Genomic DNA, 25,092 nt, shown 5'->3' on the forward strand with positions numbered 1-25,092 from the left:
CCTGGCCTCAGATGATCCACCCACCTCAGCCTCACCAAAGTGCTGGGATTACAGGCGTGAAGCACCGCGCCTGGCCGGAGGCTTTGATTTTTATAACCTCTAGTTCTACACAGCTTCAGAATTTGGCAAATATCTTAAGGAAAAATTCTGTTATGTTTTAAAGGCTCTTTGACGTCCTGATTTTCTTCCTTCAGGGTTAGGAGATGACTCAGCTCAGCTGGCTTTTCTGCAACCTTGTCTGGGCAATGCTTGGATTCTTAGCCTCTTGCTCAATCATAGAATTAGTAAATGCCCCGGGGAGGAATCTGTGGCAATTGTCAGCTGGCTTCTCTATGATTCTCCCTACTCTAGAATTTTAGGCCTGCTGGTCCTTCTTTCTTCACCAGCTCTCTGAGAATATTAAAAATATGATTTTTAAACATTATTATTTAGGCTGGGTGCAGTGGCTCATGCCTGTAATCCCAACACCTTGAGAAACCGAGGCAGGCAGATCACCTGAGGTCAGGAGTTCAAGACCAGCCTTGCCAACATGGCGAAACCCCGTCTCTACTAACAATACTATATATATATATTAAATATTATATATATACACACATATATATCTCTCACGCCACTGTACTCCAACCTGGGCAATAAGAGTGAAACTCCATCTCAAAAAAAAGAGCCTCAAACTGAAAATCATATATATATATATATTTTTTTTCAATCTGGCTTTTTTAGTTTGTCACTGGAGTGTTGGTCAGTTAGAAGAATGGAAGTCTCTAAGGCCTTTCAAAGTGCTTTTTTCCACCAGGTGCAGTGGCTCACGCTTGTAATCCCAGTACTTTGGGAAGCCCAGGCAGGAGGATTGCTTTAGGTCAGGAGTTTGATACCAGCCTGGGCAACAGTAGGAAGGCCCCATCGCTACAAAAAAAAAATTAAAATTAGCCAGGTATGATGGTATGTGTGGGTGTTTTCCCACACTGACAAATTATTCAACATTAGCTGGGTGTCCCAGAATTCGATTCCATTCTGACACTACATGGAGTTAGCATCAGAGCCCACAGGTTAAGTAAGGCTCAGTCCCACAACAATGCCCCCACTCCGGCCGGGCGCGGTGGCTCAAGCCTGTAATCCCAGCACTTTGGGAGGCCGAGACAGGCGGATCATGAGGTCAGGAGCTCGAGACCATCCTGGCTAACACGGTGAAACCCCGTCTCTACTAAAAAATACAAGAAAACTAGCCGGGCGAGGTGGTGGGCGCCTGTAGTCCCAGCTACTTGGGAGGCTGAGGCAGGAGAATGGCGTGAACCCGGGAGGCGGAGCTTGCAGTGAGCCGAGATCGCCCCACTGCACTCCAGCCTGGGCAACAGAGCGAGACTCCGTCCCAAAAAAAAAAAAGAATGCCCCCACTTCAAATGCTGATGGCAAGTCTGGCTCTGTGGTACTTCTGACCCACTGGCTATGAATCAGAGATTCCCAGAGCCCTCTCCTTGGGTTCAGTAATTTGTTAGGATGGCTCATAGAACTCAGGAAGACAGTTTACTTACTAGATTGCTGGTTTATTACAAAAGGAAAGAACTCTAGAATAGCCAGATGGAAGAGACGCATAGGACAATGTATAGAAAAGAGCCAGGGAGCTTCCATGTCCTCCCTGGTGTAGACCAAAAGTAATATTCTAAGTCCCCTAATAGACTGAATGAACCCTCCTCTCGGCCAAGGGGATTCCAAACTAAACCTGAAAAACTAGTTCAGGTCGTAATTGGAAGAGGTGTTTGGACATGCTTCATTATACTCTCCTCCCTTTGGAATTCAGGCACAATTGACCAGTGTGAAAGGAAAATAAATCTTGGATCGCCAAGTTAGTGTAAACCCAGAAAATTTGAGACAGTTCTCAGTTAATTTAGAAAGTTTATTTTGCCAGGTTGAGAACACGTGCCTGTAACAACACAGCCTCAGGAGGTCCTGACAACATGTGCTCAAGGTGGTCAGAGCACAGTTTGGTTTTATACATTTTAGGGAGACGTGAGACATCAATCAGTATGTGTAAGATGTACACTGGTTTGGTCCAGAAAGGTGGGACTACTCTAAGCAGGGGAGTGGACTTCCAGGTCATAGGTAGATGAGAGACAACCAATTACATTCTTTTGAGTTTCTGATTAACCTTTCACTGAATGCACAATTTACATGTGAGAGGAGGGTAGAGGAATAGTCACGTATGCCTTAGTCTAGCTCAGTGAAACAATATGGCGGGACAACTCAAAGCAGGGAGGGGCTTACAGGTCATAGGTAGACAAGAGACAAATGGATGCATTCTTTTGAGTTTCTCATGAGTCTCTCTAAAGGAGGCAATCAGATATGCATTTGTCTCAACTCAGTGAGCAGAGCAGTGACTTTGATTAGAATGGGAAGCAGGCTTGCCCTAAGCAGTTCCCAGCTTGACTTTTGCCTTTAGCTGAGTGATTTGGGGGCCCAAGATACTTTCCTTTCACATTTCCTCCTTTTTCTTTTTAAAAATCTTTTAGAGAAAGCATTTTAGAAAAAAATGAGTCTATCGTCTCAGGTTTCATCTGATCTCTCATGGCTAGGAAGGTTTATTTCTAGACAAGTAGGTCCTGAGTTATTAGGAAAACTCATTTTTAGAAAGTTGTGAAGTGTCATGTCCTATGAAGAGAAAATGGGGGAGGAAGGGAGAACAACAACAACAAACAAAAGCACAATCCTGGAAAATCGCTATAAGCCACATTACTCTGAAGTCCATACATCGGTAGGCAGGTATGTAAGTGGCTTACGTATGTAAATAGTTGCTGTTACTTTCTTCTGAAGTTGTCTAGATTCAGTTTGCAGGGCTTGACGAAAGCACAGCTTAGTTTTCCGTGACTCTAAATTAGAAAAAAATGGAAAAAAGAAGAAAAAAATTGAAAACATTATTTTGAAAACTTGTAGCCAAGAAAAATTAGAATTCAGTCCAAACTGTAGAAAATAATAAAATTGAAAAATATTAGGCAAGACTAGACTCTAACAACAAGTGTGCTATAGTCCTTGAAACAGTTTTTCTCTTTCCAGTTTTCTTTTCTCTTTTTTTTGAGATGGAGTCTCGCTCTGTCATCCAGGTTGGAGTACAGTAGCATGATCTCGTCTCACTGCAACAGGAGAATTCACGCCATTCTCCTGCCTCAGCCTTCCCAGTAGCTGGGTCTACAGGTGTCTGCCACCATGCCCAGCTAATTTTTTGTATTTTTAGTAGAGATGGGGTTTCACCATGTTGGCCAGGATGGTCTCCATCTCCTGACCTTGTGATCAGGCCGCCTCGGCCTCCCACAGTGCTGGGATTACAGGCATGAGCCACCGTGCCCGGCCGAAACTTTGTAGTGCTTTTGAGACAGAGTAGAGACAGGGCATGGCTTCAGCTCACCCCCACTACAGCATCCTGTCATGCATCCCCATTGACCACAAAGCATCCTTTCATGCATCCTACAGCATCCTTTCATGCATCCCCACTGACACCTCTACCTTGCTGATATATCCACTATTGCCAACACGTTAGTCTACAAAGTAAATTGCCATTTTGTATTCATCTTCTGCGCTCTCACAATGTTTAACCAGGCCTTTTACTTAGAATTCTGGGAACTGGCCTTAGGAGGTCCAAAATATCAAACCAACATTGTGTGTGGAGTGTCCCTCCTCAGGAAAGAATACAGATTTGTTGCCATTGGCCAGACCACCTAGTGGTCCATTATTCAAGATAACCCTCACAACAAGATGCTGACCTGCACGCCCTACCCCTCACGTGCTTTGCTCAGCCCAGCCTGCCTACCCTACCCGAGGTCCATTCCAACATTTTGCCTAAGAGAAAAACCCTGCAGGCTTTTTTCGGAGTCAGTCAGGGAACTCTCTCTTTCATTTGTGTTGTGTACCTTATGCCCAGGCATAAGCTCCAATGAAGCCTTGTTGGCAAATTCTTTTAGCCTCATGTCAACTTCTATAGCAATAAGAGTCTAAGAACTTGTGGTTGGTAACCATTTCCCACTTTGATTCTGGGCTTAGTCGCATGACTTGCCTTGATCAATAGGAGTCTAAGAGATACAAGACAAGCACAGGCTTGAAATGGGGTTGCACACGGGACTTTCCTGCTCTGCCACTGGCATGTGAGCAGACACAGGCTAGTCTGTGGGAAGTGAATCCTGCAAACCAGAGCTGAGTAACCCGTCACTCCAGCTGAGGTCATTGCAGGCTAGCCAACTGCCAAGGGATCCCAAGGCCATCACAGATGCCTAGTTGACCTGCGGCTGACCAGACACATGAGTGAGCCCAGCTGAAACCACCCACACACAGCCTTGATCAGCTGAACCCAGGACAGAGAGCCCGGCAGCTGTTTATTGCTGTATGCCCCTGAACTTTGGTGGTGGTCTGTCACACAGTATTCCGCAATAGAAAACTGATACTATGGACACGTGAATTTTAAAAATTGCTTTTGCCAAAACTGGCTAAGGAATATTTTTATTCTTCTGAGGGCAGTTAAGGTTTCTGATAAGGAGAGTCTGAACAGAGCACAGAAATCTGGAACTCCAGGAGTGGGGGATGCAGCATCAGATTCCATCCTGAATTTCCACTAAAATACTTTGTACTCACAGTGGAACTCAATAAAGATCTGTATTTCATCTGTGGCTCAATCTTCCCTCTGGGTCAAGTAGATGCTAAGCTGGACGTTAGCACGCCTCTTAACCATGAAGAGATCTAGCTAGACAGACAGACTCCACCATTTATGGAACAAGAATTCAATTTATTCTCTATTTATAAAACATTTTTTAAAAGTGCCTTGGGTATAAAAATCTAAATGTCTGCGGTGTGATCGGTCAGTAGCATGTAACTATCACTCTTCGCATCCTTTGGTCACTGGGAGATCCTTTGGGGCTGGGAGGTCCTTCTGTCCGAGGCTAAAGGAAGAGCTTCACAAGGGTAAGAGCCACAGAATCCTCAGCAAGAAAGGCGGGTCAGGGAGAATGAATGGTACAGAGAGGAAAGGAAGGAAAGGGGGTGGAACGGAGGTAGGAGGCAAGGAAGGGATGCCGCACTGGAGACCGATGGGGACACTCTGATTTGCAAGAGGGAAGATCTTCCTTCTTGAATGCTGAACACAGCTGGTCTGAACCTTCCTTGGAAAGTCCAGCTGTTTCCTCATGCATAGGGCCAACTCTCCCTGCAGAGCAGCAAACGTAGCTTCTATCAGGAAGGAAAAGTATCCATCAGTGTGACAAGAGGTCACCTTCGAACTTGCATGAACTCCTTGCGCAGCCACAAAGAGTCCTGGTAGAAGTGAGGGTCGCCTAGTCTTATGGCTGTCCGTTTATAGAAGTAGCAGTACAACACTGCCGCTGCAGGGAGGAAGCAGAAGAGAAGCCTCAGGGGTGCTCCTGAGTATCATTTCAGGTTAAGAACAGAACCTAATGAGGCTGGGCAGCTCTGCCTCCTGATTTCCCATGGTCTTCCAGCAAGGGCAGGGGCAGTAATCCCTCCTGTTCCTGGTGTGGCTGTTGCAACCATCCCAAACCAGCTGGGACAGGGCTGAGAAGCCAGAATCAAGGGCCTTACTGAAAGAGACACATGTGGGACCCAAGAGAGGCCTGATCTTGCTCTGGTCCTTACCTAGTCTCTGGAATACAAACAGCGTTTGAAGTCCATCTGTCCATATGAAGCTGTTGGAGTTTTTCCAGCGTAAGTTCTGAAGGAGATGTGAGACACACACAAGTTAATGGCCACAAGAGGCCCTAATGTCTCCAACTTGGTTAGCTGCAGATGCCAGCTGGTTTAAAATCACGCTAACCTCTCCCTCCTTTCTACAACCCCAACGAGTGTTTCTCGAAGGAGCCTCAAGCTCCCTTTTTTGCTGCAAAGGGAATATCCTTTTAACTTTGAGGGAGGAAGTATGAACTAAGTTATTTATCCTCTTTCATTCCATAACCTTTGCCAAGGAGAAATGATCTACTCATTATCTCAGGAGTTCAGCTGGTCACTGTCTTGCCTTGAAAAACGCTGGCTCAGCTCTTGTCAGATAAAGACTTTGGTGCACTCAGGGTTTAATGAGATTAACGGCTTTTATAGTACAAAGCTAGGACCTATTTTGGCTCCAGGAACCAGAGCACAGAAACCTCTTCAGGAAGCACCCAGAGACTCTGGTGTTGCTTTGCTTCTTTCCTGGGAGTTCTACTTCTCTCTGTGGAATCACAAGCGCAACCTAACAGGGTTTCGGGTGTGAAAGTGGCTTTAATAACGAAGTGACAACTAGAGAACCCTGAGGTTTTAAAGAGTTCAATTCAATCGAGTGCATGAGAAACATATCAGATATTCAAAGAGCTGGAAGAATTTGTGAAGCAGAAGAAATCTGAAACCATGGACACTGGATCTGATCTGAGGCCTATGTTAGAACCAAAGGGAGGCATCTTGGAGGCCAGTTCTCCTAGTTAAAGTGATGGGAGCTCGGCAGAGGGCATGGAGCGCTCAAGGGCAAGCAGCAATCCTGCTTGGCTACTTCCCAGAAATGTCCACTGCCTACAGCATTAGCCATGGGGCACTGATGCCTAAGAATAACCTGTATCGACATCCACCTGCCCAAATAACTAATGATGAAACACATTCAACTACCTGTTTTAGCCCTGGTAGGCCTGTTTGGGGCAAAGGTGAATTGCATGTTCTGGAAGAGTCCGGTGACTCTTGGACAAGGCTGTTTTTCAACACTTAAGGTTGGTCAAGAGCACCTTATGAAACTCTCACATGCCCAGAACTCCAACCCAAACCACTTTCATTTCACCTGTTCTCTATGAAGGATTGCCTGAGATGTCAAAGAATGAAGCTGAGTTCCCAGAGAAAAGATATCCCAGTGGCCGGGTGCGGTGGCTCATGCCTGTAATCCCAGCCCTTTCAGAGGCCGAGGCGGGAGGATCACGAGGTCAAGAGATTGAGACCATCCTGGCCAACATGGTGAAACCCTGTCTCTACTAAAAATACAAAAATTAGCTGGGCATGGTGGCGTGTGCCTATAATCCCGGGTACTCAGGAGGCTGAGGCAGGAGAATTGCTTGAACCTGGGAAGCAGAGGTTGCAGTGAGCTGAGATTGTGCCACTGCACTCCAGCGTGGCGAAAGAGCGCAACTCTGTCTCAAAAAAAAAAAAAAAAAAAGGAAAGAAAAGTTATCCCTAGCCCTTTAGGGATTCAGGAATTCAGAGTTCAGGCTGGGCACAGTGACTCACGCCTGTAATTCCAGCACTTTGGGAGGCAGAAGCAGGAGAATCGCTTGAGCTCAGGAGTTCGAGACCAGCCTTGGTAACATAGTAAGACCCCATCTCTATTTAAAATAAAAATTAAAAAAAAAATCCAGACTTCCACTCTTACCATGACCCAGACATGAAGGGAGATGCTGAGGGCAAAGTACACAGCTGTCAGGATGATGGTCCCTTTGAACTTATGGAATAGGAGGTTGACCAGGCCAGCCTGGAAGACGAAGGTGTTGAAGAACATGAGGAAAATGATGATGATGTTGAAGAGGACTGCAATATCCTGGATGCTGTAGACATAAAAAAAGTACAACCAATGGAGGCCTGTGTGAGGACCCAAGAGCAGGTACTATGTCCTGAGGGACACCACGAGGCCTGTCCTTTCCTGTGAGATAGGCATCTGACATCTTAAACCCTCACAGAGATAACATGGGTTTTGGGACCTGAATGACAGGAAGCTAAAATTACCTACAATTACCCACTGGCCCCATCAGTTAGATCGCACTCCATAGTCAAGGCTTTCCTGCTCTGATACTCTCTTTATTTTTAAAATTTCTTCCAGACATAGTCCTATAGAAGATTCTCTGAGCTCTTCTTTTTCGAGACAGGGTCTCATTCTGTTGCCCAGACTGGAGTGCAGTGGTATGATCACAGCTCACTGCAGCGACTTCCTGGGCTCAAGTGATCCTCCCGCCTCACCCTCCTGAGTAGCTGGGACCACAGGTGTGTGCCACTATACTCAGCTAATTAAAAAAATATTAGCTCATGCCTGTAATTCCAGCACTTTGGAAGGCTGAGGTGGGTGGATCACTTGAGGTCAAGAGTTTGAGACCAGCCTGGCCAACATGGCAAAACCCCATCTCTACTAAAAATAGAAAAATTAGCTGGGTGTGGTAAATTAGCGGGGTGTGGTAGTGCACGCCTATAATCCCAGCTACTAGGGAAGCTGAGGCAGAACTGCTTGAACCCAGGGGGCGGAGGTTGCAGTGAGCTGAGATTGTGCCATGCCACTGCACTCCAGCCTGGTGACAGAGCTAGACTCCATCTCAAAAAAAAAAAAAAAAAAAAAAAACCTATTTTTTAGTAGAAACAAGGCCTCACTATGTTGCCCAGGCTATCTGACACTCTTAATATTTTTTTTTGTTTTTGGAGATGAAGTCTTGTTCTGTTGCCCAGGCTGGAGTACAGTGGCATGATCATGGCTCACTGCAACCTCTGCCTCCCGGGTTCAAGCAATTCTCCTGCCTCAGCCTCCCAAGTAGCTAGAATTACAGGCATGTGACACCATGCCCATCTAATTTTTGTATTTTTAGTAGAGATGGGGTTTCTCCATGTTGGTCAGGCTGATCTCGAATTCCTGACCTCGGGTGATCTGCCCACCTTGGCCTCCCAAAGTGTTGGGATTACAAGTATGAGCCACCGTGCCTGCTTTTTTTTTTTTTTTTTTTTGAGATAGGGTCTTTGTCACCTGGTTGGAGTACAGTGGCATGATCATGGCTCACTGTAGCCTTGAACTCCTGGGCTTAAGTAATCCTTCTACCTCAGCATCCTGAATCACTGGGATTACAGGTGTGTGGCACCACGCCTAGCTAATTTTGAAAATTTTTATTAGGTAGGGACAGGGTCTTGCTATGTTGCCCAGGCTGGTCCTTAAACTCCTAGCCTCAAAAGATCCTTCTGCCTTGGTCTCCCAAAGTCCTGGGATTAAGGGTGTGAGCCACTGTACCCAGCCTACTAATAACTTTAAGACACTAAATCACCACTGTCAGGGCCTTTGAATTGCTTGGGTTCAGCTTTCCAGAGTGCCTTACTGCACGCACATGAAGAGCACAAGCTGGATGACAGGAGCCTTTCGGAGCAGTTCTGAGAAGGAATTGACAAAGAGGTCATAGGACAGCAGCAGGAACTGCAGAGAGAGCACCAGGCTGTAGTTACTGGTCTGGAGCATCTTCCTTCTGTTTTCTTGGGCCCCCAAGGGCACATCCCACAGTTCCCCAGAAAACAGCTCCTGGCTCTCTCCCTACCACTAAGGGAGATGCTTCTAGTTCCTTTGAATCAGGAGCTGTTTCCCTTGCTCTAAGGCAAGCACCTGTTGGGGTGAAAAAATAAGCAAGGTTAGAAATGTATTAATACCATAAACATTTACTGAGGACCTACTGTGTGCCAGGTACCACTCCAGTCGCATGGGATACTTTAGTGAAAAAACCAACAGCCAAAAATCCCCAAGAAGTCATTTATTCTAGGACCTTCACCAACTTTTCTCCATGCCTGGAACCTTCTAAATGCAGAGCTGTCTCTAACCAAAGGAACCTACAGAGAAGAATGACTGCCTGGTCATGTAGTAGCAGTGGTAACAAAAATGGCAGCAAATCCTTACACATTGCTTACAATGTGCCAGGGGGTGTTCTACAAGCACTAACATTATTTAAACCTCACCAGGTAGATTATATAATACATTATTACTTTCTCCATTTTACAGATGAGAAAACTGAGGCCAAGAGAGGTAAAATAATTTGTCCAAGGTCACATCGTTAGTAAGTAGCAGAGATGGTATTCGGATGCAGGCTGCCTGGGTCCACAGCCTGTGCTCTTAACTACTAGACTTAAGCTGTCTCTTACAGAACTAATAGACCGATACTTAACTAGGCAGGAAAAATGCCAGCACAGAAGTGTGAAGTGCCTGTGTGAAGTGCGGTAGGCAGAAAAAGCAGAGAGGAAATAGGGGTCTCCCGGAAGGCTTTATCTTTAGGGTTATGGTAGCAACACAGTGGCAGTTGTTTCTTTTCAACTATTCCAAGACCCACAGGTTGCTCTGGGGGTGTCCTATGACCCTGCTGCTGTGCCAAATCTATAAAGAAATTTCAAAATGCTTTGAGTATTAGCGATTAAATTAGCATCGGTAAAATGTTTTGCAATGTATAAGCTCTTTTCATATTTCTAACCTTACTTAATCCTACAACCATCTTGAGAAGTAGCCATTATAATGTATATTATCCCCATTTTACACAGAGGCTCCAGAGGGTTAAGGCACCTCCTCCACCTCAGCTGGTGAAGTCCCACCTTACTGGACGTATGTACGCGGTTTCCTCATTCATTTTATATATATATATATATAAAATGAATATATATACACACCCACACATATATATATGGAGAGAGAATATATATACACATATATATATATGGGGGTGGGGGGAGAGAGAGAGAGTCTTGCTCTGTTGCCAGGCTGGAGTGCAGCGGCATGATCTCGGCTCACTGCAACCTCCATCTCTCGGGTTCAAGCGATTCTCCTGCCTCAGCCTCCCGTGTACCTGGGACTACAGGCGCGTGCCACCACGCCTGGCTAATTTTTTGTATTTTTAGTAAAGACGGGGTTTCACCATGTTAGCCAGGATGGTCTTGATCTCCTGACCTGGTGATCCGCCCGCCTCGGCCTCCCAAAGTACTGGGATTACAGGCGTGAGCCACCGCGCCCGGCCGCATTAAATAATACTGATAGCTACTACCTAGGTACCCACACCACGATAAACTTGTCAACCAAGATCATTTCCTTTAATCCTCCCTACAACTCTGCAAGGTGGGAATTATTCCCATTCTACAGGAAAGGACACAGGAGTCAGAGTAAAAGGCATTCCTCCAGGTCTCAAGTCAGCAGAACCAGGCTTCGTAACTGCGACGCCAAATCCGTGCTCTTAATCACTACTCACAGGCCACCATCCAGGGCTGTTTTGAGGATCCGTTATGCAGAAACGCCCATGGCTGTCTCTACGTACGACGATCCCCTCCAGTTTAGGGCAGTGGGGATTCGCAAGCTCATGAAGCTCTTTAATTCGTCCACCGCTACCTGCCGCCTTCCCTTTGTACCTAGGGCAGTATTCTTCACGCCTCCCAATCCATTTAAAAACAAGGCTTCCTTGGCAAACAACAACAAAGCATAAAACCCAAGCCCAAAACAACAGCACCAAAAATTCTGACTTCTGGTCTCTTAACCCACTTCTCGTCAATCACTCTCACCTCCAAACGCCAACGTCGGTTGTCATGGGGACACCGTCCCGGCTTCCGGAAAATGGCTTTAAATTCCGGAAGTAAAGGGAGGACGCGGGCCCCGTCTGCGCCGTGCTGCCTGCTAGTCCCCGGCTTTCTCTTCCCGCTCAATGGCCAGTCCGGCCGCCATGTTGGAGCCTTCGCCGTTCGGGGCGCGGCCTGCTCCGGGCCCTCCCAGCTTCGCCGCTAGCTGACTTAGGGCTCCCGCCCACACTGCGCATGTCCTTGCTTAGGGCCGGCTGGTAGTGGGAGGCTTCGCGTTCACCTGAGCATTTCCGTCCCCTCTAGATGGGGGATGAGAGGCGAAGCTGATGAATCACAGCAGTCCTGGACCCTGACTTCGGACCTGGGGAAGAAACGCCGACTAGGAACGGGAGTTAGGGGGCTAGCACCTTGGCGCGCTGGGAGCCGGCCAACCCGGGCTTCTGGACTTCACTTCCCAGGAGGCCTCGCGCGCGACTGGAAGTGCTGCGAGCCTATAAGAAGGCGAGCCGGCGCCAGCCCGCTGTAGGCATTCCGGGCAGTGTCTTCTGCATCTCCTAAGAACCTCGGGAGCTGCAGGTCCGGCGCCTGGTAGCGAGAGGCGGGTTCCGGAGATCCCGGCCCCACTTCGTCCCACTGTGGTTAGGGGTGAGAAAGATCCCGGGCTGGGAGTTCAGGGACCTGGGTTCGAATGCTGGCTCCACTGCTATCTCGCTTCGCACTGTCGCGACCCCCTTGCTCGGCCTCAATTTTCTCTTTTAGAAAGTAGGCACTTTTCTCCGCGCTCTTCCTTCCAACGTGGTGGTTATAAAGGCACAAAAGCTCTTCAGAGGGCGCAGAAAGCAGCTTGAGCTCCTCGCCCCAATTTTCACCCATTGTTAGCTGGCACGAGCACCCAGCAGAGGAGTCAGGGATCACCCCTCGGGCGCCTGGAACGGTTCTTTGGTCACCTGAGCCGGACCTAGGCACAGGCTGAAGTCCGGGTCTGTAATTATTCCAGTGCTAAGGGGTAACTTGTTCACCTACCTCCTTGGCTGGAAGATTGAGCCCCTCACTCCTGATGTTCCGCCTTTAACAGAAGCTACCTTTGAGAATAAGGAATCCTCAGAGCTGAGAGGGAGTGGACCCGAATTCCTGTACCAGCCCTGCCACTTACCTTGGCAAAGTCATTTTCTCGTTTTGGGCCCCAGTGTCACAGTGTTTTTGATTTGTAAGATGAGGGTTTAGGACGTATATCCTAAGTCTGGTCCTCAAGATTCTTGAAGTACCCCAGTCCATCGGGGAAGGAGAGCAGCAAACTGATTCTCTACCCCTTCATTTATTTGTGGTTCTAAATTATAAAAGTAACACTGCAAGAGTTTGGAGTAGAGCCTTTTTCTTTCTTTTTTTCTGAGACGGAATCTCACTCCGTCGCCCAGGCTGGAATGCGGTGGCATGATCTTGGCTCACTGCAACCTCCGCCTCCCGGGTTCAAGCGATTCCCCTGCCTCAGCCTCCTAAATAGCTGGAATTACAGGCGCCCGCTACCGCGCCCGGCTAATTTTTGTATTTTTAGTAGAGACGGGGTTTCCCCGTGTTGGCCAGGCTGGTCTTGAACTCCTGACCTTATGTGATCCGCCCGCCTGGGCCTCCCAAAGTGCTGGGATTACAGGTGTGAGCCACCGCACCCAGCCTGAGTAGATCCTTTTTCAAGGACTAAAGGCTGGATGGGAACTAACATTTCTTTTTTTTTTTTTTTTTGAGACAGAGTCTGGCTCTGTTGCCCAGGCTGGAGTGCAGTGGCTCAATCTCGGCTCACTGCAAGCTCCGTCTCCCGGGTTCACACCGTTCTCCTGCCTCAGCCTCCCAAGTATGTGGAACTACTGGCACCCGCCACCATGCCAGGCTAATTTTTTGTATTTTTAGTAGAGACGGGGTTTCACCGTGTCAGCCAGGATGGTCTCGATCTCCTGACCTCGTGATCTGCCCGCCTCAGCCTCCCAAAGTGCTGGGATTACAGGCGTGGAGCCACTGCGCCCGGCCGGGAACTACCTTTTCTTACCCCTGGACCTGACCTGTTTTAGCTCAGCCGGGAGAATCCTTTTTCGCAAGAAATTAATAATATTTTGTGACGTGAAAATTATGTGAAACTCAGACTTCAGAGTCCATAAATAAATATTACTGGAACACAGCCATGGTGCTCATTTGTTAGGATGTTTATGTGGCTGCTCTTGCACGGGCAGAGTTGATGACATAGTTGTGACAGAGACCATGTGCTCTACAAAGCCTAGAATATTTACTACCTGGACCTTTACAGAAGAGCTTGCTGACTGCTGCCTTAGAATGGGGCTCTGCAAAGTGAGGGCACAACAGGAGGCCGAACCATGGTGAGCACACCCTGGGATCACAGCCCAGCCTGCCCTCTTAGAACAAATGAGAGGATATTTTCAAGCATTTGCGTTGCAATTTTCACTGGTTTCCTTTGTTTTTGAGACAGGCTAGCTCTGTCGCCCAGGCTAGAGTGCAGTGGTGTAATCTCAGCTCACTTCAGCCTTCTCCTGGGCTCAAGCCATCCTCCCACCTCAGCCTCCTGAGTAGCTGAGAGTACAGGCCCATGCCACCACACCCAGCTATTTTTTTTTTTTTTTTGTGGAGATGAGGGCTCACTGTTGCTCAGGCTGGTCTGGAACTTCTGGGTATTTATTTATTTATAGACAGAGTCTATCTCTGTTGCACAGGCTGCAGTGCAGTGGCGTGATCTTGGCTCACTACAACCTCTGCCTCCTGGGTTCAAGCAATTCTCGTGCCTCAGCTTCCTGAGTACCTTGGATTACAGGCTCATGCCACTGTGCCTGGCTAATTTTTGTATTTTTAGTAGCGACGGGGTTTCATCATGTTGGCCAGGCTGGTCTCGAACTCCTGACTTCAGGTAATCTACCTGCCTTGGCCTCCCAAAGTGCTGGGATTATAGGCATGAATCACTGCTGGTCCTTCACTGCATTCTTCCTTTTCTCCTGTTTTGCTCTATTTCAGGAAGTAGGAGGGCTTATCTGTGTATTGTGAGCAGGGCAATATAACTCTGCAGCTCTCTGTCAGGAAAGTGTGCCCAGGGTCTATTCTAAGTCTGTCACAGAGCAGTAAACCAGGACCTCTTCTAGGGTATGGCTTCAGATCCTTTTGGACTACATTTATTTTTTACTTTTACAAAGGAAAAAAAAGAAAAAAACAGTTGTGGAAGTCGATACTGTCAGATGAGTGAGCCTGCTGATCAAGATCTCTTATATTTCATTGAGGGATGGAGAGTGTTTTAGGTGAACATCTGGTGATCTGAAATGTCCTCTGCCCTTGGAGGAATTGAGGAGGCAGTTCTAAGGCTGGGTAGTAAATCTCTGAGTTAAGTAGTTGAGTCACAAAGCTTCTAGGAAGCTGGTGGCATGATTTTCTCCTGCCAGCTTCATGGAAGCTTTTTCCCCACAGTCCTTGGACCTTCTTTTCTTTTTTTTGAGACAGTCTCGCTCTGTCCCCCAGGCTGGAGAGCAGTGGCATGATCTCGGCTCACTGCAACCTCCACCTCCAGGGTTCAAGCAATTCTCCTGCCTCAGCCTCCCTAGTAGCTGGAATTATAGGTGAGTGCCACCACACCCAGCACACTTTTGCATTTTTAATAGAGACACGGTTTTACCATGTTGGCCAGGCTGGTGTTGAACTCCTGACCTCAGGTGATCTGCCCACGTCAGCCTCCCAAAGTGCTGGGTTTACAGGCTTGAGCCACCGTGCCTGGCTGGACCTTCCTTTCTCAGAGATTACTGCCAAGTTGGGTCACCTTGTGAAATTCCAGCATTTTTACCTAAGTAGGTGGACCCCTAGCATGGGGAGAGCTGGTATGGCATGACTGAGGGCCACTGAGAGGCCTGGGCAGGCACAAGGAACATGAGTTGCATGTTTTTGTTAGTAGTTAGGATGAAGTACGTGACAGCAATGACTAAGAATTCTATTTTTTTTTTTTTAGATGGAGTCTTGCTCAGTCGCCAGGCTGGAGTGCAGTGGCGTGATCGCGGCTCACTGCAACCTCCGCCTCCCGGGTTCAAGCAATTTTCTTGCCTCTGCCTCCTGAGTAGCTGAGACTATAGGCATGCGCCACCATGCCCAGCTAATTTTTTAGTTTTAGTAGAGATGGGTGTCGGGGTTCACCATGTTGGCCAGGATGGTCTTGATCTCTTGACCTCATGATCTGCCCACCTCGGCCTCCCAAAGTGCTAGGATTACAGGCGTGAGCCACTGCACCCAGCCTATTTATTTATTTATTTATTGAGATGAAGTTTCGCTCTTGTTGCTCAGGCTGGAGTGCAATGGGCACACTGTCAGCTCATTGCAACCTCTGCCTACCTAGGTCAAGCAATTCTCCTGCCTCAGCCTCCCGAGTAGCTGGGATTACAGGTGCCCACGACCACACCCAACTAATTTTGCATTTTTAGTAGAGATGGGGTTTCACCATGTTGATCAGTCCGGTCTCGAACTCCTGACCTCAGGTCATCCACCTGCCTCAGCCTCCCAAAGTGCAGGATTACAGGCGTAAGCCATTGCGCCTAGCCAAGAATTCTAATACTTGACTTCTACAATGTGCTACATTCATTTTCTCACTTGATCTGCCAACCTGTGGTCAAGGAAGTGCGTGGGCCTTGAAGCTAAACATACAGGATTTGGAACTCCCCACCCACTCACTGGGTCCTCATACTAATTACTTCTCTCTCTCAGCCTTAGTTTCCTCATGGGTAATATGCCTCCCAGGGTTAAGAGGAATAAATGGGATCTTGTGTGTAAGGCTCTGGCGCTCGTAGCTGGTGTTCGTTATTCTTATTGTTCAAGTATTCTTATTGCCGTGTCTTTCTTGCAGGTGAGTCCTGCAAATGTTCAGTGATTTGCTCAAGGTGCCCATTTCGCAGGGATTGGAGCCCAGGCCAGTTCTCTGAGCCTATCATTAGGGCTAAAGGTGAGCAGTCAAGTGTTTTACCTCCATGGGGGCTATTGGCTATTTCTTCTCTCTATTGACTGGTTCTGAGTGAGGGGCCTCAATGCAGGAAGCCACATTGTTGCCTTCGTGGTGTGAGTCCATGGGACAGGGTGACTACCTTGATGCCTGGGCCCGTGCTGCCTACGTATTAGCTGAAAGCAGGGCCAGTCCTGTGGCTTTGCCCACTTGTCTAGGGTTTAAGAGCAACTGCTCAGGGCTTTAAGCATTTGCCATGCCTGAAACCAGAGCTGGTTTCTGGGTTTATCAAGGACTTGTGGAAATCTCAAAATAAATCTCTTGCTTTCTGGACCATGAGTTGTTGCTTCCTCTTTTCTTCTCTGGACTTTCCCCAGAGGAAGAGAAAGCAGAAGTCTCAGGGCTGGAGACAGCTGAGGGGCATCAGCTGGTTCAAGGTGTGGAGTGTGGGCAGTGGAGTGAAGGCCTGGTTACCTCTCCAGTGAAGATTAGCCCCGTAGCGCTCACTCTCTGGGGAAGAACTTTTCTGACTTCTTCCTGTCTAGTGTAATAGTGGGGTGTTTGCTCGTTTCAGATTGTAAGTTTCACCTTCTTATGTTAGAACCCAAGGCCTGGGCATTTGCGTGATTTAGCCTGGATTTTGATTCCTGTCCCTTTTTTCCTGGGGGGTGTGGGGTGGTAATTCTTTACCTTCTGGTCCTGTGAGGGGAGAGCAATCCCAGGACTCTGGGCCTTGGGGCTTGGCATCTGGCCTTCACCACAGCCAGCCACAGCCTTGAGCTTGCTGCTCTGTCTGGGCACTGCCAGGTGCTGGGGTGGGGCCTCAGTCATTGTGACTGAAGATCAGGCCCACCCAGACATTGAGGCCTCGGGGGTGGGGGGGGTGGTGCCCAGGCTGATGCAAGGGAACTGAAGCAAAAAGATTCCGTCCCACAAGTCAAGAGCGAAATCAGTGTTACGTCCTTTAGCCAGAGAACTGGGTGCACCTGAGCCAGTGGAGACTTGTGACTTCTCCTTCTTCAGGAGTGCATGATCAGAATGGCATCGGGATGGTTCTACCTGTCCTGCCTGCTGCTGGGGTCCCTGGGCTCCATGTGCATCCTCTTCACTATCTACTGGATGCAGTACTGGCGTGGTGGCTTTGCCTGGAATGGCAGTATCTACATGTTCAACTGGCACCCGGTGCTTATGGTTGCTGGCATGGTGGTATTCTACGGAGGTGGTGAGTAAGAGGTCAGGAAGGGAGGCGGGATAGGGCCCAGACTGGACAAAGCTGCACTTTCCCTCTCCAAGGCTGGCCTTTTTTAATATTGGGTTTGGGGCTATGTGGGTAGGGTGGGTTGGGCTGTCTCTGGGCCCAGCTGTCATTTGGGGGAGGAAGGGGTTAAGACTGGGGGCATCTCAGAAGGGTGGCTTCACACATACTCTAGGGCAGGAGTTGGCAAACTTTCTGTAGAGGGTCAGATAAATATTTCAGTTTTGCAAGACATAGAATCTGTGTTGCAGGTACTCAGCTCTGCCACTGTATTTTGAGAGCAGCCATAGACAACAGATAAACACTAGTGTGGCTCATGTGTTCCAATAAAGCTTTATTTGCAAACATAGGTAGCGAGCTGGATTTGGCCTTTGAGCTGTAGTGTTTTTTTTTTTTTTTTTTTTTTTTTTTTGAGACGGAGTCTCATTCTGTTGCCCAGGCTGGAGTGCAGTGGCATGATCTCGGCTCACTGCAAGCTCCACCTCCTGGGTTCACGCCATTCTCCTGCTTCAGCTTCCTGAGTAGCTGGGACTACAGGTGCTCACCACCACGCCCGGCTAATTTTTGGTATTTTTAATAGAGACAGAGTTTCACCATGTTAGCCAGGATGGTCTAGATCTCCTGATCTCGCGTGATCCGCCCACCTCAGCCTCCCAAAGTGCTGAAATTACAGGCGTGAGCCACCGCGCCTGGCCTGAGCTGTAGTTTTTAACCAGCTCTAGAGAACAGGAGATTGAAGCCTCTCATGGTTTGGTCAGGCCACTGAATGAGGGACTTGCTTGCTTTTCCGGGATCTATGTTTTTTTTTTTTTCTTTTTTTTCTTTTTTTGAGATGGAGTTTTGCTCTTGTCGCCCAGGCTGGAGTGCAGTGGCATGATCTTGGCTCACTGCAACCTCTGCCTCCTGGGTTCAGGCTATTCTCCTGCCTCAGTCTCCCAAGTGGCTGGGATTACAGGTGCCTGCCATCATACCCAGCTAATTTTTGTATTTTTTAGTAGAGATGGGGTTTCACCATGTTGGTCAGGCTGGTCTCGAACTCCTGACCTCAGGTGATCCACCTGCCTTTGCCTCCCAAAGTGCTGGGATTACAGGCGTGAGCCACCGTGCCCAGCCTGGGATCTATCTTTGTAATCTTTGTCCCATGCTTTCAAAACTATGCCTTGGGGCCCCGATGAGCCTCATTTTCCCCACTTGCAAAATGGCAATACGATGCCATTGATGATAGCAGCTTATCATGTGCAGTTCACATGTCATCCCATTTTGTTCTTACAAGTTTGTGAGGTGGGCTCTGTTATGTCCCTTTTACAGATGAGGAAATTGAGAGTTAGAAAGGAGAGGCCAAACAGCTAAGAGGCAGAGCCTGGATTTGGACCTATGTTGCCTGACCTTAGTACCTGTGTTCTTGACAGCCAGCCTCAGTTGTGACAATTCAGTTTGATGAAATAATGACTGTCATGATGCTTTTTAGCCTGGAAACCGCAAACAAGCTGAATTTATTATTGTAAAAATAGAATGAGAAGTCTAAGAAACCTGCTTCTCCCCTCCACTTTTTTTTTTTTTTTAGGAGACCGGGTTTCCCTCTTTTTCAGGCTAGAGTGCAGTGGGATGATCATAGCTTGCTGCAGCCTTGAACTGTTGGGCTCAAGTGATCCTCCCACCTCAGCCCCTAAGTAGCTGAGAGTACAGGCATGTGCCACCACGCCCGGGTAATTTATTTTTATTTTTATTTTTTTGTGGAGACAGGATCTTGCTATGTTGCCCAGGCTGGTCTTGAACTTCTCACCTCCCAAAGTGCTGACATGAGCCACCGTGCCCAGCCCTCCTCCCTTTTTAATTTGAATCTATTTATTTATTTCTCTCTGTGGCCCAGGCTAGGTCGCAGTGGCATGATCATAGCTCACCGTAACCTCAAACTCCTGGTCTCAAGCAGTCCTCCCACCTTGGCTTCCCAAAAAGTGCTGGAATTGCGGGCATGAGCCACATTGCCTGACCCCTCCTCCCTTTTTTTTTTTTTTTTTTTTTTTTTGAGGCGGAGTCTCGCTCTGTCCCAGGCTGGAGTGCAGTGGCCGCATCTCAGCTCACCGCAAGCTCCGCCTCCCGGGTTGACGCCATTCTCCTGCCTCAAGACTCCCGAGTAGCTGGGACTACAGGCGCCCGCCACCTCGCCCGGCTAGATTTTTGTGTTTTTTAGTAGAGACGGGGTTTCACCGGGTTAGCCAGGATGGTCTTGATCTCCTGACCTCGTGATCCGCCCGTCTCGGCCTCCCAAAGTGCTGGGATTACAGGCTTGAGCCACCGCGCCCGGCCCCTCCTCCCTTTTTAACTGGCCCTTCTCTCCTCCCTTCGTGGCTGACTGTTATCCCACAAATTATGGGAGGATAAAAGATGCCAAGGAGTTGATACCAGTGCCCTAGCATTTCCTGTTCCCTTGCTGGGAAACCGTGTAGGATCCTATCAGGGTTATTCCCTGATGTCTGGGTGAGCACGAGGGGAGAGGCTGAGCCCTGGGACTGCCCTCTCCTGGATGCTGAGCCCTGGGACTGCTCTCTCCTGCAGCGTCACTGGTGTACCGCCTGCCCCAGTCGTGGGTGGGGCCCAAACTGCCCTGGAAACTCCTCCATGCAGCGCTGCACCTGATGGCCTTCATCCTCACTGTTGTGGGGCTGGTTGCTGTCTTTACGTTTCACAACCATGGAAAGATTGCCAACCTGTACTCCCTGCACAGCTGGCTGGGCATCACTGCTGTCTTCCTCTTCGCCTGCCAGGTGGGTTCTCTCTGTGCTCCTCCTCGAGGTTCCTAGAGCCATGAGCTCTGGTTGGGGGTTCACTTGCATGAGCACCAAATATTCCTTCTGCTCACTGCCTGGAGAGAGCACCAAATATTCCTTCTGCTCACTGCTTGGAAGTTGTATCCTGTAGAATTGACAGTTTCTTCCAGGGCTGTGGGAGGTCAGTGGCCTGAACTTACTCTGTTCCTTTTATCCCTCCCATTGCCCGTCTCTTGTCCCAGAGCCCTCTCTGCTAACTTTGTCATGGCACGTACCATGCTGACTAATCAGCCATCTGGCTTCCACTTTCCCCACTCCCACCTCTGTGAACCAAAAGAATTCTAGAAGTGCTTCCCATATTCTGATCTCAGGCCTGTGCAAGTGAGGAGTTTTATGAGCAAGGACTGGAAGGAAGCAGAGACAAACAAGGTGGTTAGGTTTGCTGGGAGTGGGATGGTAGCTAAGCATGTCATTTACTGTTCTTGGGTAATAGGCCACATTGAGGAAGCTAGCATGGTGGTGGGCAATGCCTGGTGGGAGGGTCTGAGTTGTGAAAGAAGATCCAGGGAGTAGAGATGGGGAGGAGGTGCTGCTGGGGTGGGCTGTGCTTTGGTCACACATAGCACAGTTGGGTGCGTCCTCCCTTTTGTCCACAGTGGTGCCTGGGCTTTGCTGTCTTCCTCCTGCCCTGGGCGTCCATGTGGCTGCGCAGCCTCCTGAAACCCATCCACGTCTTTTTTGGAGCCGCCATCCTCTCTCTGTCCATCGCATCCGTCATTTCCGGCATTAACGAGAAGCTTTTCTTCAGTTTGTGAGTGCAGTGGGGTCCCCAACTCTAAGGTGAAGAGGAGGGAATAGGGTCTTCAAAAAATACACCCTGTGATCACAGGATTCACCCAAGGGAGGAGAGCTTTTGGGGTTGGGCCCATTCCTGATCTGGAAGGTAACAGAATTGATCTTTCTTTAGGTTGAAATTGTTAAGTCAGCAGATATTTATTGAGCATCAGTTTGATTTAGCACCTGCTGTGTGTCAGAAACTGTCCTAAGCACTTTACATTTAATCCTGTCAACCACCCTACATCACTGGTATTGTTGTCATTGCTATTTTCTTTTTTTTTTTTGAGATGGAGTCTCGCTCTGTCGCCCAGGCTGGAGCGCAGTGGCACAATCTTGGCTCACTGCAACCTCCACCTGCCGGGTTCAAGCAATTCTCCTGCCTCAGCCTCCCAAGTAGCTGGGTCTACAAGAGCACGCCACCATGCCGGGCTAATTTTTTGTATTTTTAGTAGAGACGGGGTTTCACCATGCTGGGCAGGCTGGTCTCAAACTCCTGACCTCGTGATCCGCCCCCCTCAGCCTCCCAAAGTGCTGGGATTACAGGCGTGAGCCACCGTGTCTGTAATGCCATCATTGCCATTTTCAATTGAGGGAACAGATTCTGCAATAGGACTGTTCAGGTAAAAAGGAAAATAATAAAAAAAAAAAAAACAAATGAGGGAACAGAGGGGTTACGTAAACTTACCCAACAGCACACAGCCAGTAAGTGGCAGAGCTGAGGCTCGGGTTAGGCAGTCTGACTTTAGAGCCGTGCATGCCTGACCACTACTGTCCATTTTCTTGAGGCAGTGGGGTGTAGTGAAAAGCAAGTAGGACTTAAGGTCAGACTGTGGTTTCGATCTTGGCTGTGCCATTTACTAATTATGCAACTTTGGGCAAGTTAATTTCATTGCTTTGAGCTTCAGTTTCCTCATGGGTAAAAGGATTATTACAGCTGGGTGCAGTGGCATGCACCTGTAGTCCCAGCTACTAGTGAGGCTGAGGTGGAAGGAGTCCAGCCTGGGCAACGTAGGAAGACCCTCTCTCTCCTTTTATCCCCCCCACCAAGAGATAGCATCTCACTCTGTTGCCTAGGTTTGAGAGCAATGGTGTCACCATAGCTTACTGCAGCATCAAACTTCTGCACTCAAGCGATCTTCCCAATTTAGCCTCCCAAGTAAGCTAGGACTACAGGCATGGACCACTTCACCCAGCTAAGCTTTATTTTTGTAGAGATAGGATCTCAGTATGTTGCAGTGTTGCACAGGCTAGTCTGGAACTCCTGGGGTAAAGCAATCCTCATGCCTTGGCCTCCCAAAGTGCTGGGATTACAAGAGTGAGCCACTGTGCCTGGCTCATTATACAAATATTTGCAGGGACTTAGAAAGGGTGTTAAAATTCTAGATCACATGTGGCCCTGGGAAGGTTTTCTCACCCTCTTTTAGTGACATCGAGTCTCCCACTAGACAAAAATAGGTGGAAAAATCTCTCGAGGGCTCACATTGTTTTGTCATCTTCAGGAAAAACACCACCAGGCCATACAACAGCCTGCCCAGTGAGGCGGTCTTTGCCAACAGCACCGGGATGCTGGTGGCGGCCTTCGGGCTGCTGGTGCTCTACATCCTTCTGGCTTCATCTTGGAAGCGCCCAGAGCCAGGGATCTTGACCGACAGACAGGTATGGGTTCCAGTCCCACATTCCAGGGTGAGACAGGGCCAGGTCTAGAGAAGGATCTCCCACAAAAGGCTGGGGCCTTGACAAGAAGACTAACCCTGTGGCACAGTGGGAAATCAAGTAACTTGAGGGTGGAGTTAGGGTGGCTGATGGGGAGCACTGGTTCCAAACCAGTGCATCCCAGCAAAATGCTGCGACTCCCCAGGGTCTGTCCATTGGGCGACAGAATTTCCCCCCAAATTACTGTGGTTCTGTGGGGTGAAGTGTGGCCTTATCTTCTTCCCCAAGGAAGGGCTTGACTATGACAAGGGTGTGGGATTTCTCCTTTACCAGCCTGGGGGCTACTCTAGTGAGATGGGTACATGGTGACCAGCTGAGTGCTCGGAGCAGGTCTTGATGGGATGTAGGGAGATGGGGTGTGTACCAGGCTCAGGGACTTTGGGGCTTCCCTGAGGGATGTGGTGGCTTGGGTGGGGACCACCCTGCAGGTTGGGGGTCTCTCTGAATAGCTTGGGCCTGGTGTGACTCCTGCATCATGTCATTAACTCCTCGGCATCTGCCTGTCTTTCCAGCCCCTGCTGCATGATGGGGAGTGAAGCAGCAGGAAGGGGCTCCCAGGAGCTCCTGGTGGTGCAGCCTGTGTTCTTCAGAAGCTCTGCTCTTCCCAGGGCTCCCAGCTGGTTTCAGCAGGCAACTTTCTTCGAAGGCTGGGCCCAGACTTCTTGCCTGGGTACTGGGCCTGCCTTCTCCAGCCGCTTGCTGTCTGTCTGCTTTTCTTGGTGGCTTTGGCTTCTGCTTCTCCTTGGCATCAGCCTCTCAGGTCCTCCATTCACACGAGGTCCTCCTTGCTCTGGCCACTCTTGCTGCTCCTGTCTGAAGAAGTCAGACTGATTTCCTCTTAAGACTCCTAGGGATGTGGTGAAGAGCTGGGACTCAAGTGCAGTCCATGATGTGAACCATGAGGGAGGTGAGGTGTCCGTCTGCTTCCCCCATAAAGGCGTGCATTTCAGTTAGGCTGCCCCGCCACAGAGCAGGCTTCATCTGCCATCCAACCCCGTCTGGATGTGAGGTGGGGTGGAGACATCATGGGGTGATTGCAGAAGCGGGGAGTGGTGGCCCACACAGCTTCTGCTGAGGAGCTGACTGCTCTGAGCTGTTCTGTTTCGTATTGCTGCTCTGTGTCTGCGTGTATTGTGACCGTGCGGCTCCACCTCTTCCAGCTGCTGCTACAGCTGAGGCCTGGATCCCGGCCTTTCCCTGTGACTTACATGCCTGTCACCGGCAGGCAGCCCTACGAATCCTGGTAACCTGCTCTCCCAAGAACAGAGCCTGTCCCCAGATGTCCTAGTAGCCATGAGTAACAGGTGGCTGTAGACTTCCTTTACTTCCCCTTGCTGGATCAGGACTTTCCTGTCTCCTGCTGGGCACATCTGGCCTTGCTCTCTTGGCAGGGCCCCAGCCCCTCTGATCACTGCAGCTTACCATGCATGCAACTGATGCCAAAGTTGTGGTGTCCTGTGTGCAGCAGCCCTGGGAGCCACTGCCACCTTCAGAGGGGTTCCTTGCTGAGACCCACATTGCTTCACCTGCCCCCACCATGGCTGCTTGCCTAGCCCAACCCAGTGTTCTGTGCCAGAGCTTGAGCTATTGTTCTTCTTCAGAGGAGGACATACGGTGGGGAGGGGGAAGGGTCTTGCTCCTCTCCTAAGTGTTGCTGCTGTGGCTTTTTTGCCTTCTCCAAAGACGCACTGCCAGGTCCCAAGCTCCAGACTGCTGTGCTTAGTAGGCAAGTGAGAAGCCTGGGGTTTGGAGCCCACCTACTCTCTGGCAGCATTAGCATCCTACTCCTGGCAACATCAGGCCAACCGTCCGCCCCAGCCTCACATTGCCAGATGTTGGCAGAAGGGCTAATATTGAACATCTTGACTGGCTGGAGCCTTCAAAGCCACTGGGATGTCCTCCAGGCACCTAGGCCCCATGACCAGCTCCCTGTCGCCATAGGGGTAGGCATTTCACTGGTTTACGAAGCCCGAGTTTCATTAAATATGTTAAGAATCAAAGCTGTCTTTGTTCAGGCTGCTATAACAAAAATATAATAGCCTGGGTGGCTTAAACAACAAGCGTTTATTTCTCACAGTTCTGTAGGCTATAGACATCCAAGATCAAGGCACTGGCAAATGTGGTGTGTGGCAAGGGCCAGCTTCCTCAGAGACCGTCTTGTCACCATAACCTCACATGGTGGAAAGGGTGTGAGAGCTCTCTGGGGCTCCACCCTCATAACCCAACCACCTCCCAAAGGCCCCACGTCCTAACACTACCATAGTGGGGGTGAGCCT

At 49.1% G+C, this 25,092-nt stretch overlaps 2 protein-coding genes across 12 annotated transcripts; one reads left to right on the plus strand and one right to left on the minus strand.

Moving 5' to 3' along the window:
* Positions 1-1,520: 1,520 nt before the first annotated feature.
* TMEM138 (transmembrane protein 138) lies at positions 1,521-11,444 on the minus strand. Of its 10 annotated transcripts, none has more exons than XM_037999246.2 (5): positions 11,266-11,434; positions 9,072-9,340; positions 7,370-7,541; positions 5,626-5,701; positions 1,521-2,861 (listed from the first exon to the last, which is right to left on the minus strand). In XM_037999246.2, exons 2-5 carry the CDS (start codon positions 9,197-9,199, stop codon positions 2,725-2,727), a joined length of 513 nt encoding a protein of 170 aa, XP_037855174.1. In that variant the 5' UTR covers positions 9,200-9,340; positions 11,266-11,434; the 3' UTR covers positions 1,521-2,724. The 10 variants fall into 10 exon arrangements, with proteins under 10 accessions (XP_037855174.1, XP_072871830.1, XP_007994504.1 ...); XM_073015729.1 differs by having other exon boundaries at positions 10,959-11,276; XM_007996313.3 differs by lacking the exon at positions 1,521-2,861 and adding an exon at positions 4,742-5,354 and having other exon boundaries at positions 11,266-11,444.
* A 45-nt stretch (positions 11,445-11,489) lies between these two features.
* On the plus strand, positions 11,490-24,816 carry CYB561A3 (cytochrome b561 family member A3). 2 transcript variants are annotated; one of them, XM_007996283.3, is made up of 7 exons: positions 11,490-11,925; positions 16,151-16,246; positions 17,267-17,465; positions 20,055-20,263; positions 20,923-21,077; positions 22,603-22,759; positions 23,329-24,816. In XM_007996283.3, the coding sequence occupies exons 3-7, from the start codon at positions 17,273-17,275 to the stop codon at positions 23,350-23,352; spliced, it is 738 nt and encodes a 245-aa protein (XP_007994474.1). In that variant the 5' UTR covers positions 11,490-11,925; positions 16,151-16,246; positions 17,267-17,272; the 3' UTR covers positions 23,353-24,816. The 2 variants fall into 2 exon arrangements, with proteins under 2 accessions (XP_007994474.1, XP_037855172.1); XM_037999244.2 differs by having other exon boundaries at positions 11,699-11,856.
* The last annotated feature ends 276 nt before the right edge of the window (positions 24,817-25,092 follow it).

Source organism: Chlorocebus sabaeus, chromosome 1, assembly GCF_047675955.1.
Source record: "Chlorocebus sabaeus isolate Y175 chromosome 1, mChlSab1.0.hap1, whole genome shotgun sequence".
Classification (NCBI taxonomy): domain Eukaryota; kingdom Metazoa; phylum Chordata; class Mammalia; order Primates; family Cercopithecidae; genus Chlorocebus; species Chlorocebus sabaeus.

Bases quoted from the DNA above. Each gene is read 5' to 3' on its own strand.
- TMEM138 (XM_007996297.3), bottom strand. From the start codon at position 9,199: ATGCTCCAGACCAGTAACTACAGCCTGGTGCTCTCTCTGCAGTTCCTG. The intron at 5,702-7,369 runs GTAAGAGTGGAA...CATCTCCTTCAG, and splicing joins CCCTTCATGTCTGGGTCATG to AACTTACGCTGGAAAAACTC. The intron at 5,203-5,625 runs GTAAGGACCAGA...CCTTCCTGATAG, and splicing joins GTTTGTATTCCAGAGACTAG to AAGCTACGTTTGCTGCTCTG.
- CYB561A3 (XM_007996283.3), top strand. From the start codon at position 17,273: ATGATCAGAATGGCATCGGGATGGTTCTACCTGTCCTGCCTGCTGCTG. The intron at 20,264-20,922 runs GTGGGTTCTCTC...TTTTGTCCACAG, and splicing joins TCTTCCTCTTCGCCTGCCAG to TGGTGCCTGGGCTTTGCTGT. The intron at 21,078-22,602 runs GTGAGTGCAGTG...TGTCATCTTCAG, and splicing joins GAGAAGCTTTTCTTCAGTTT to GAAAAACACCACCAGGCCAT.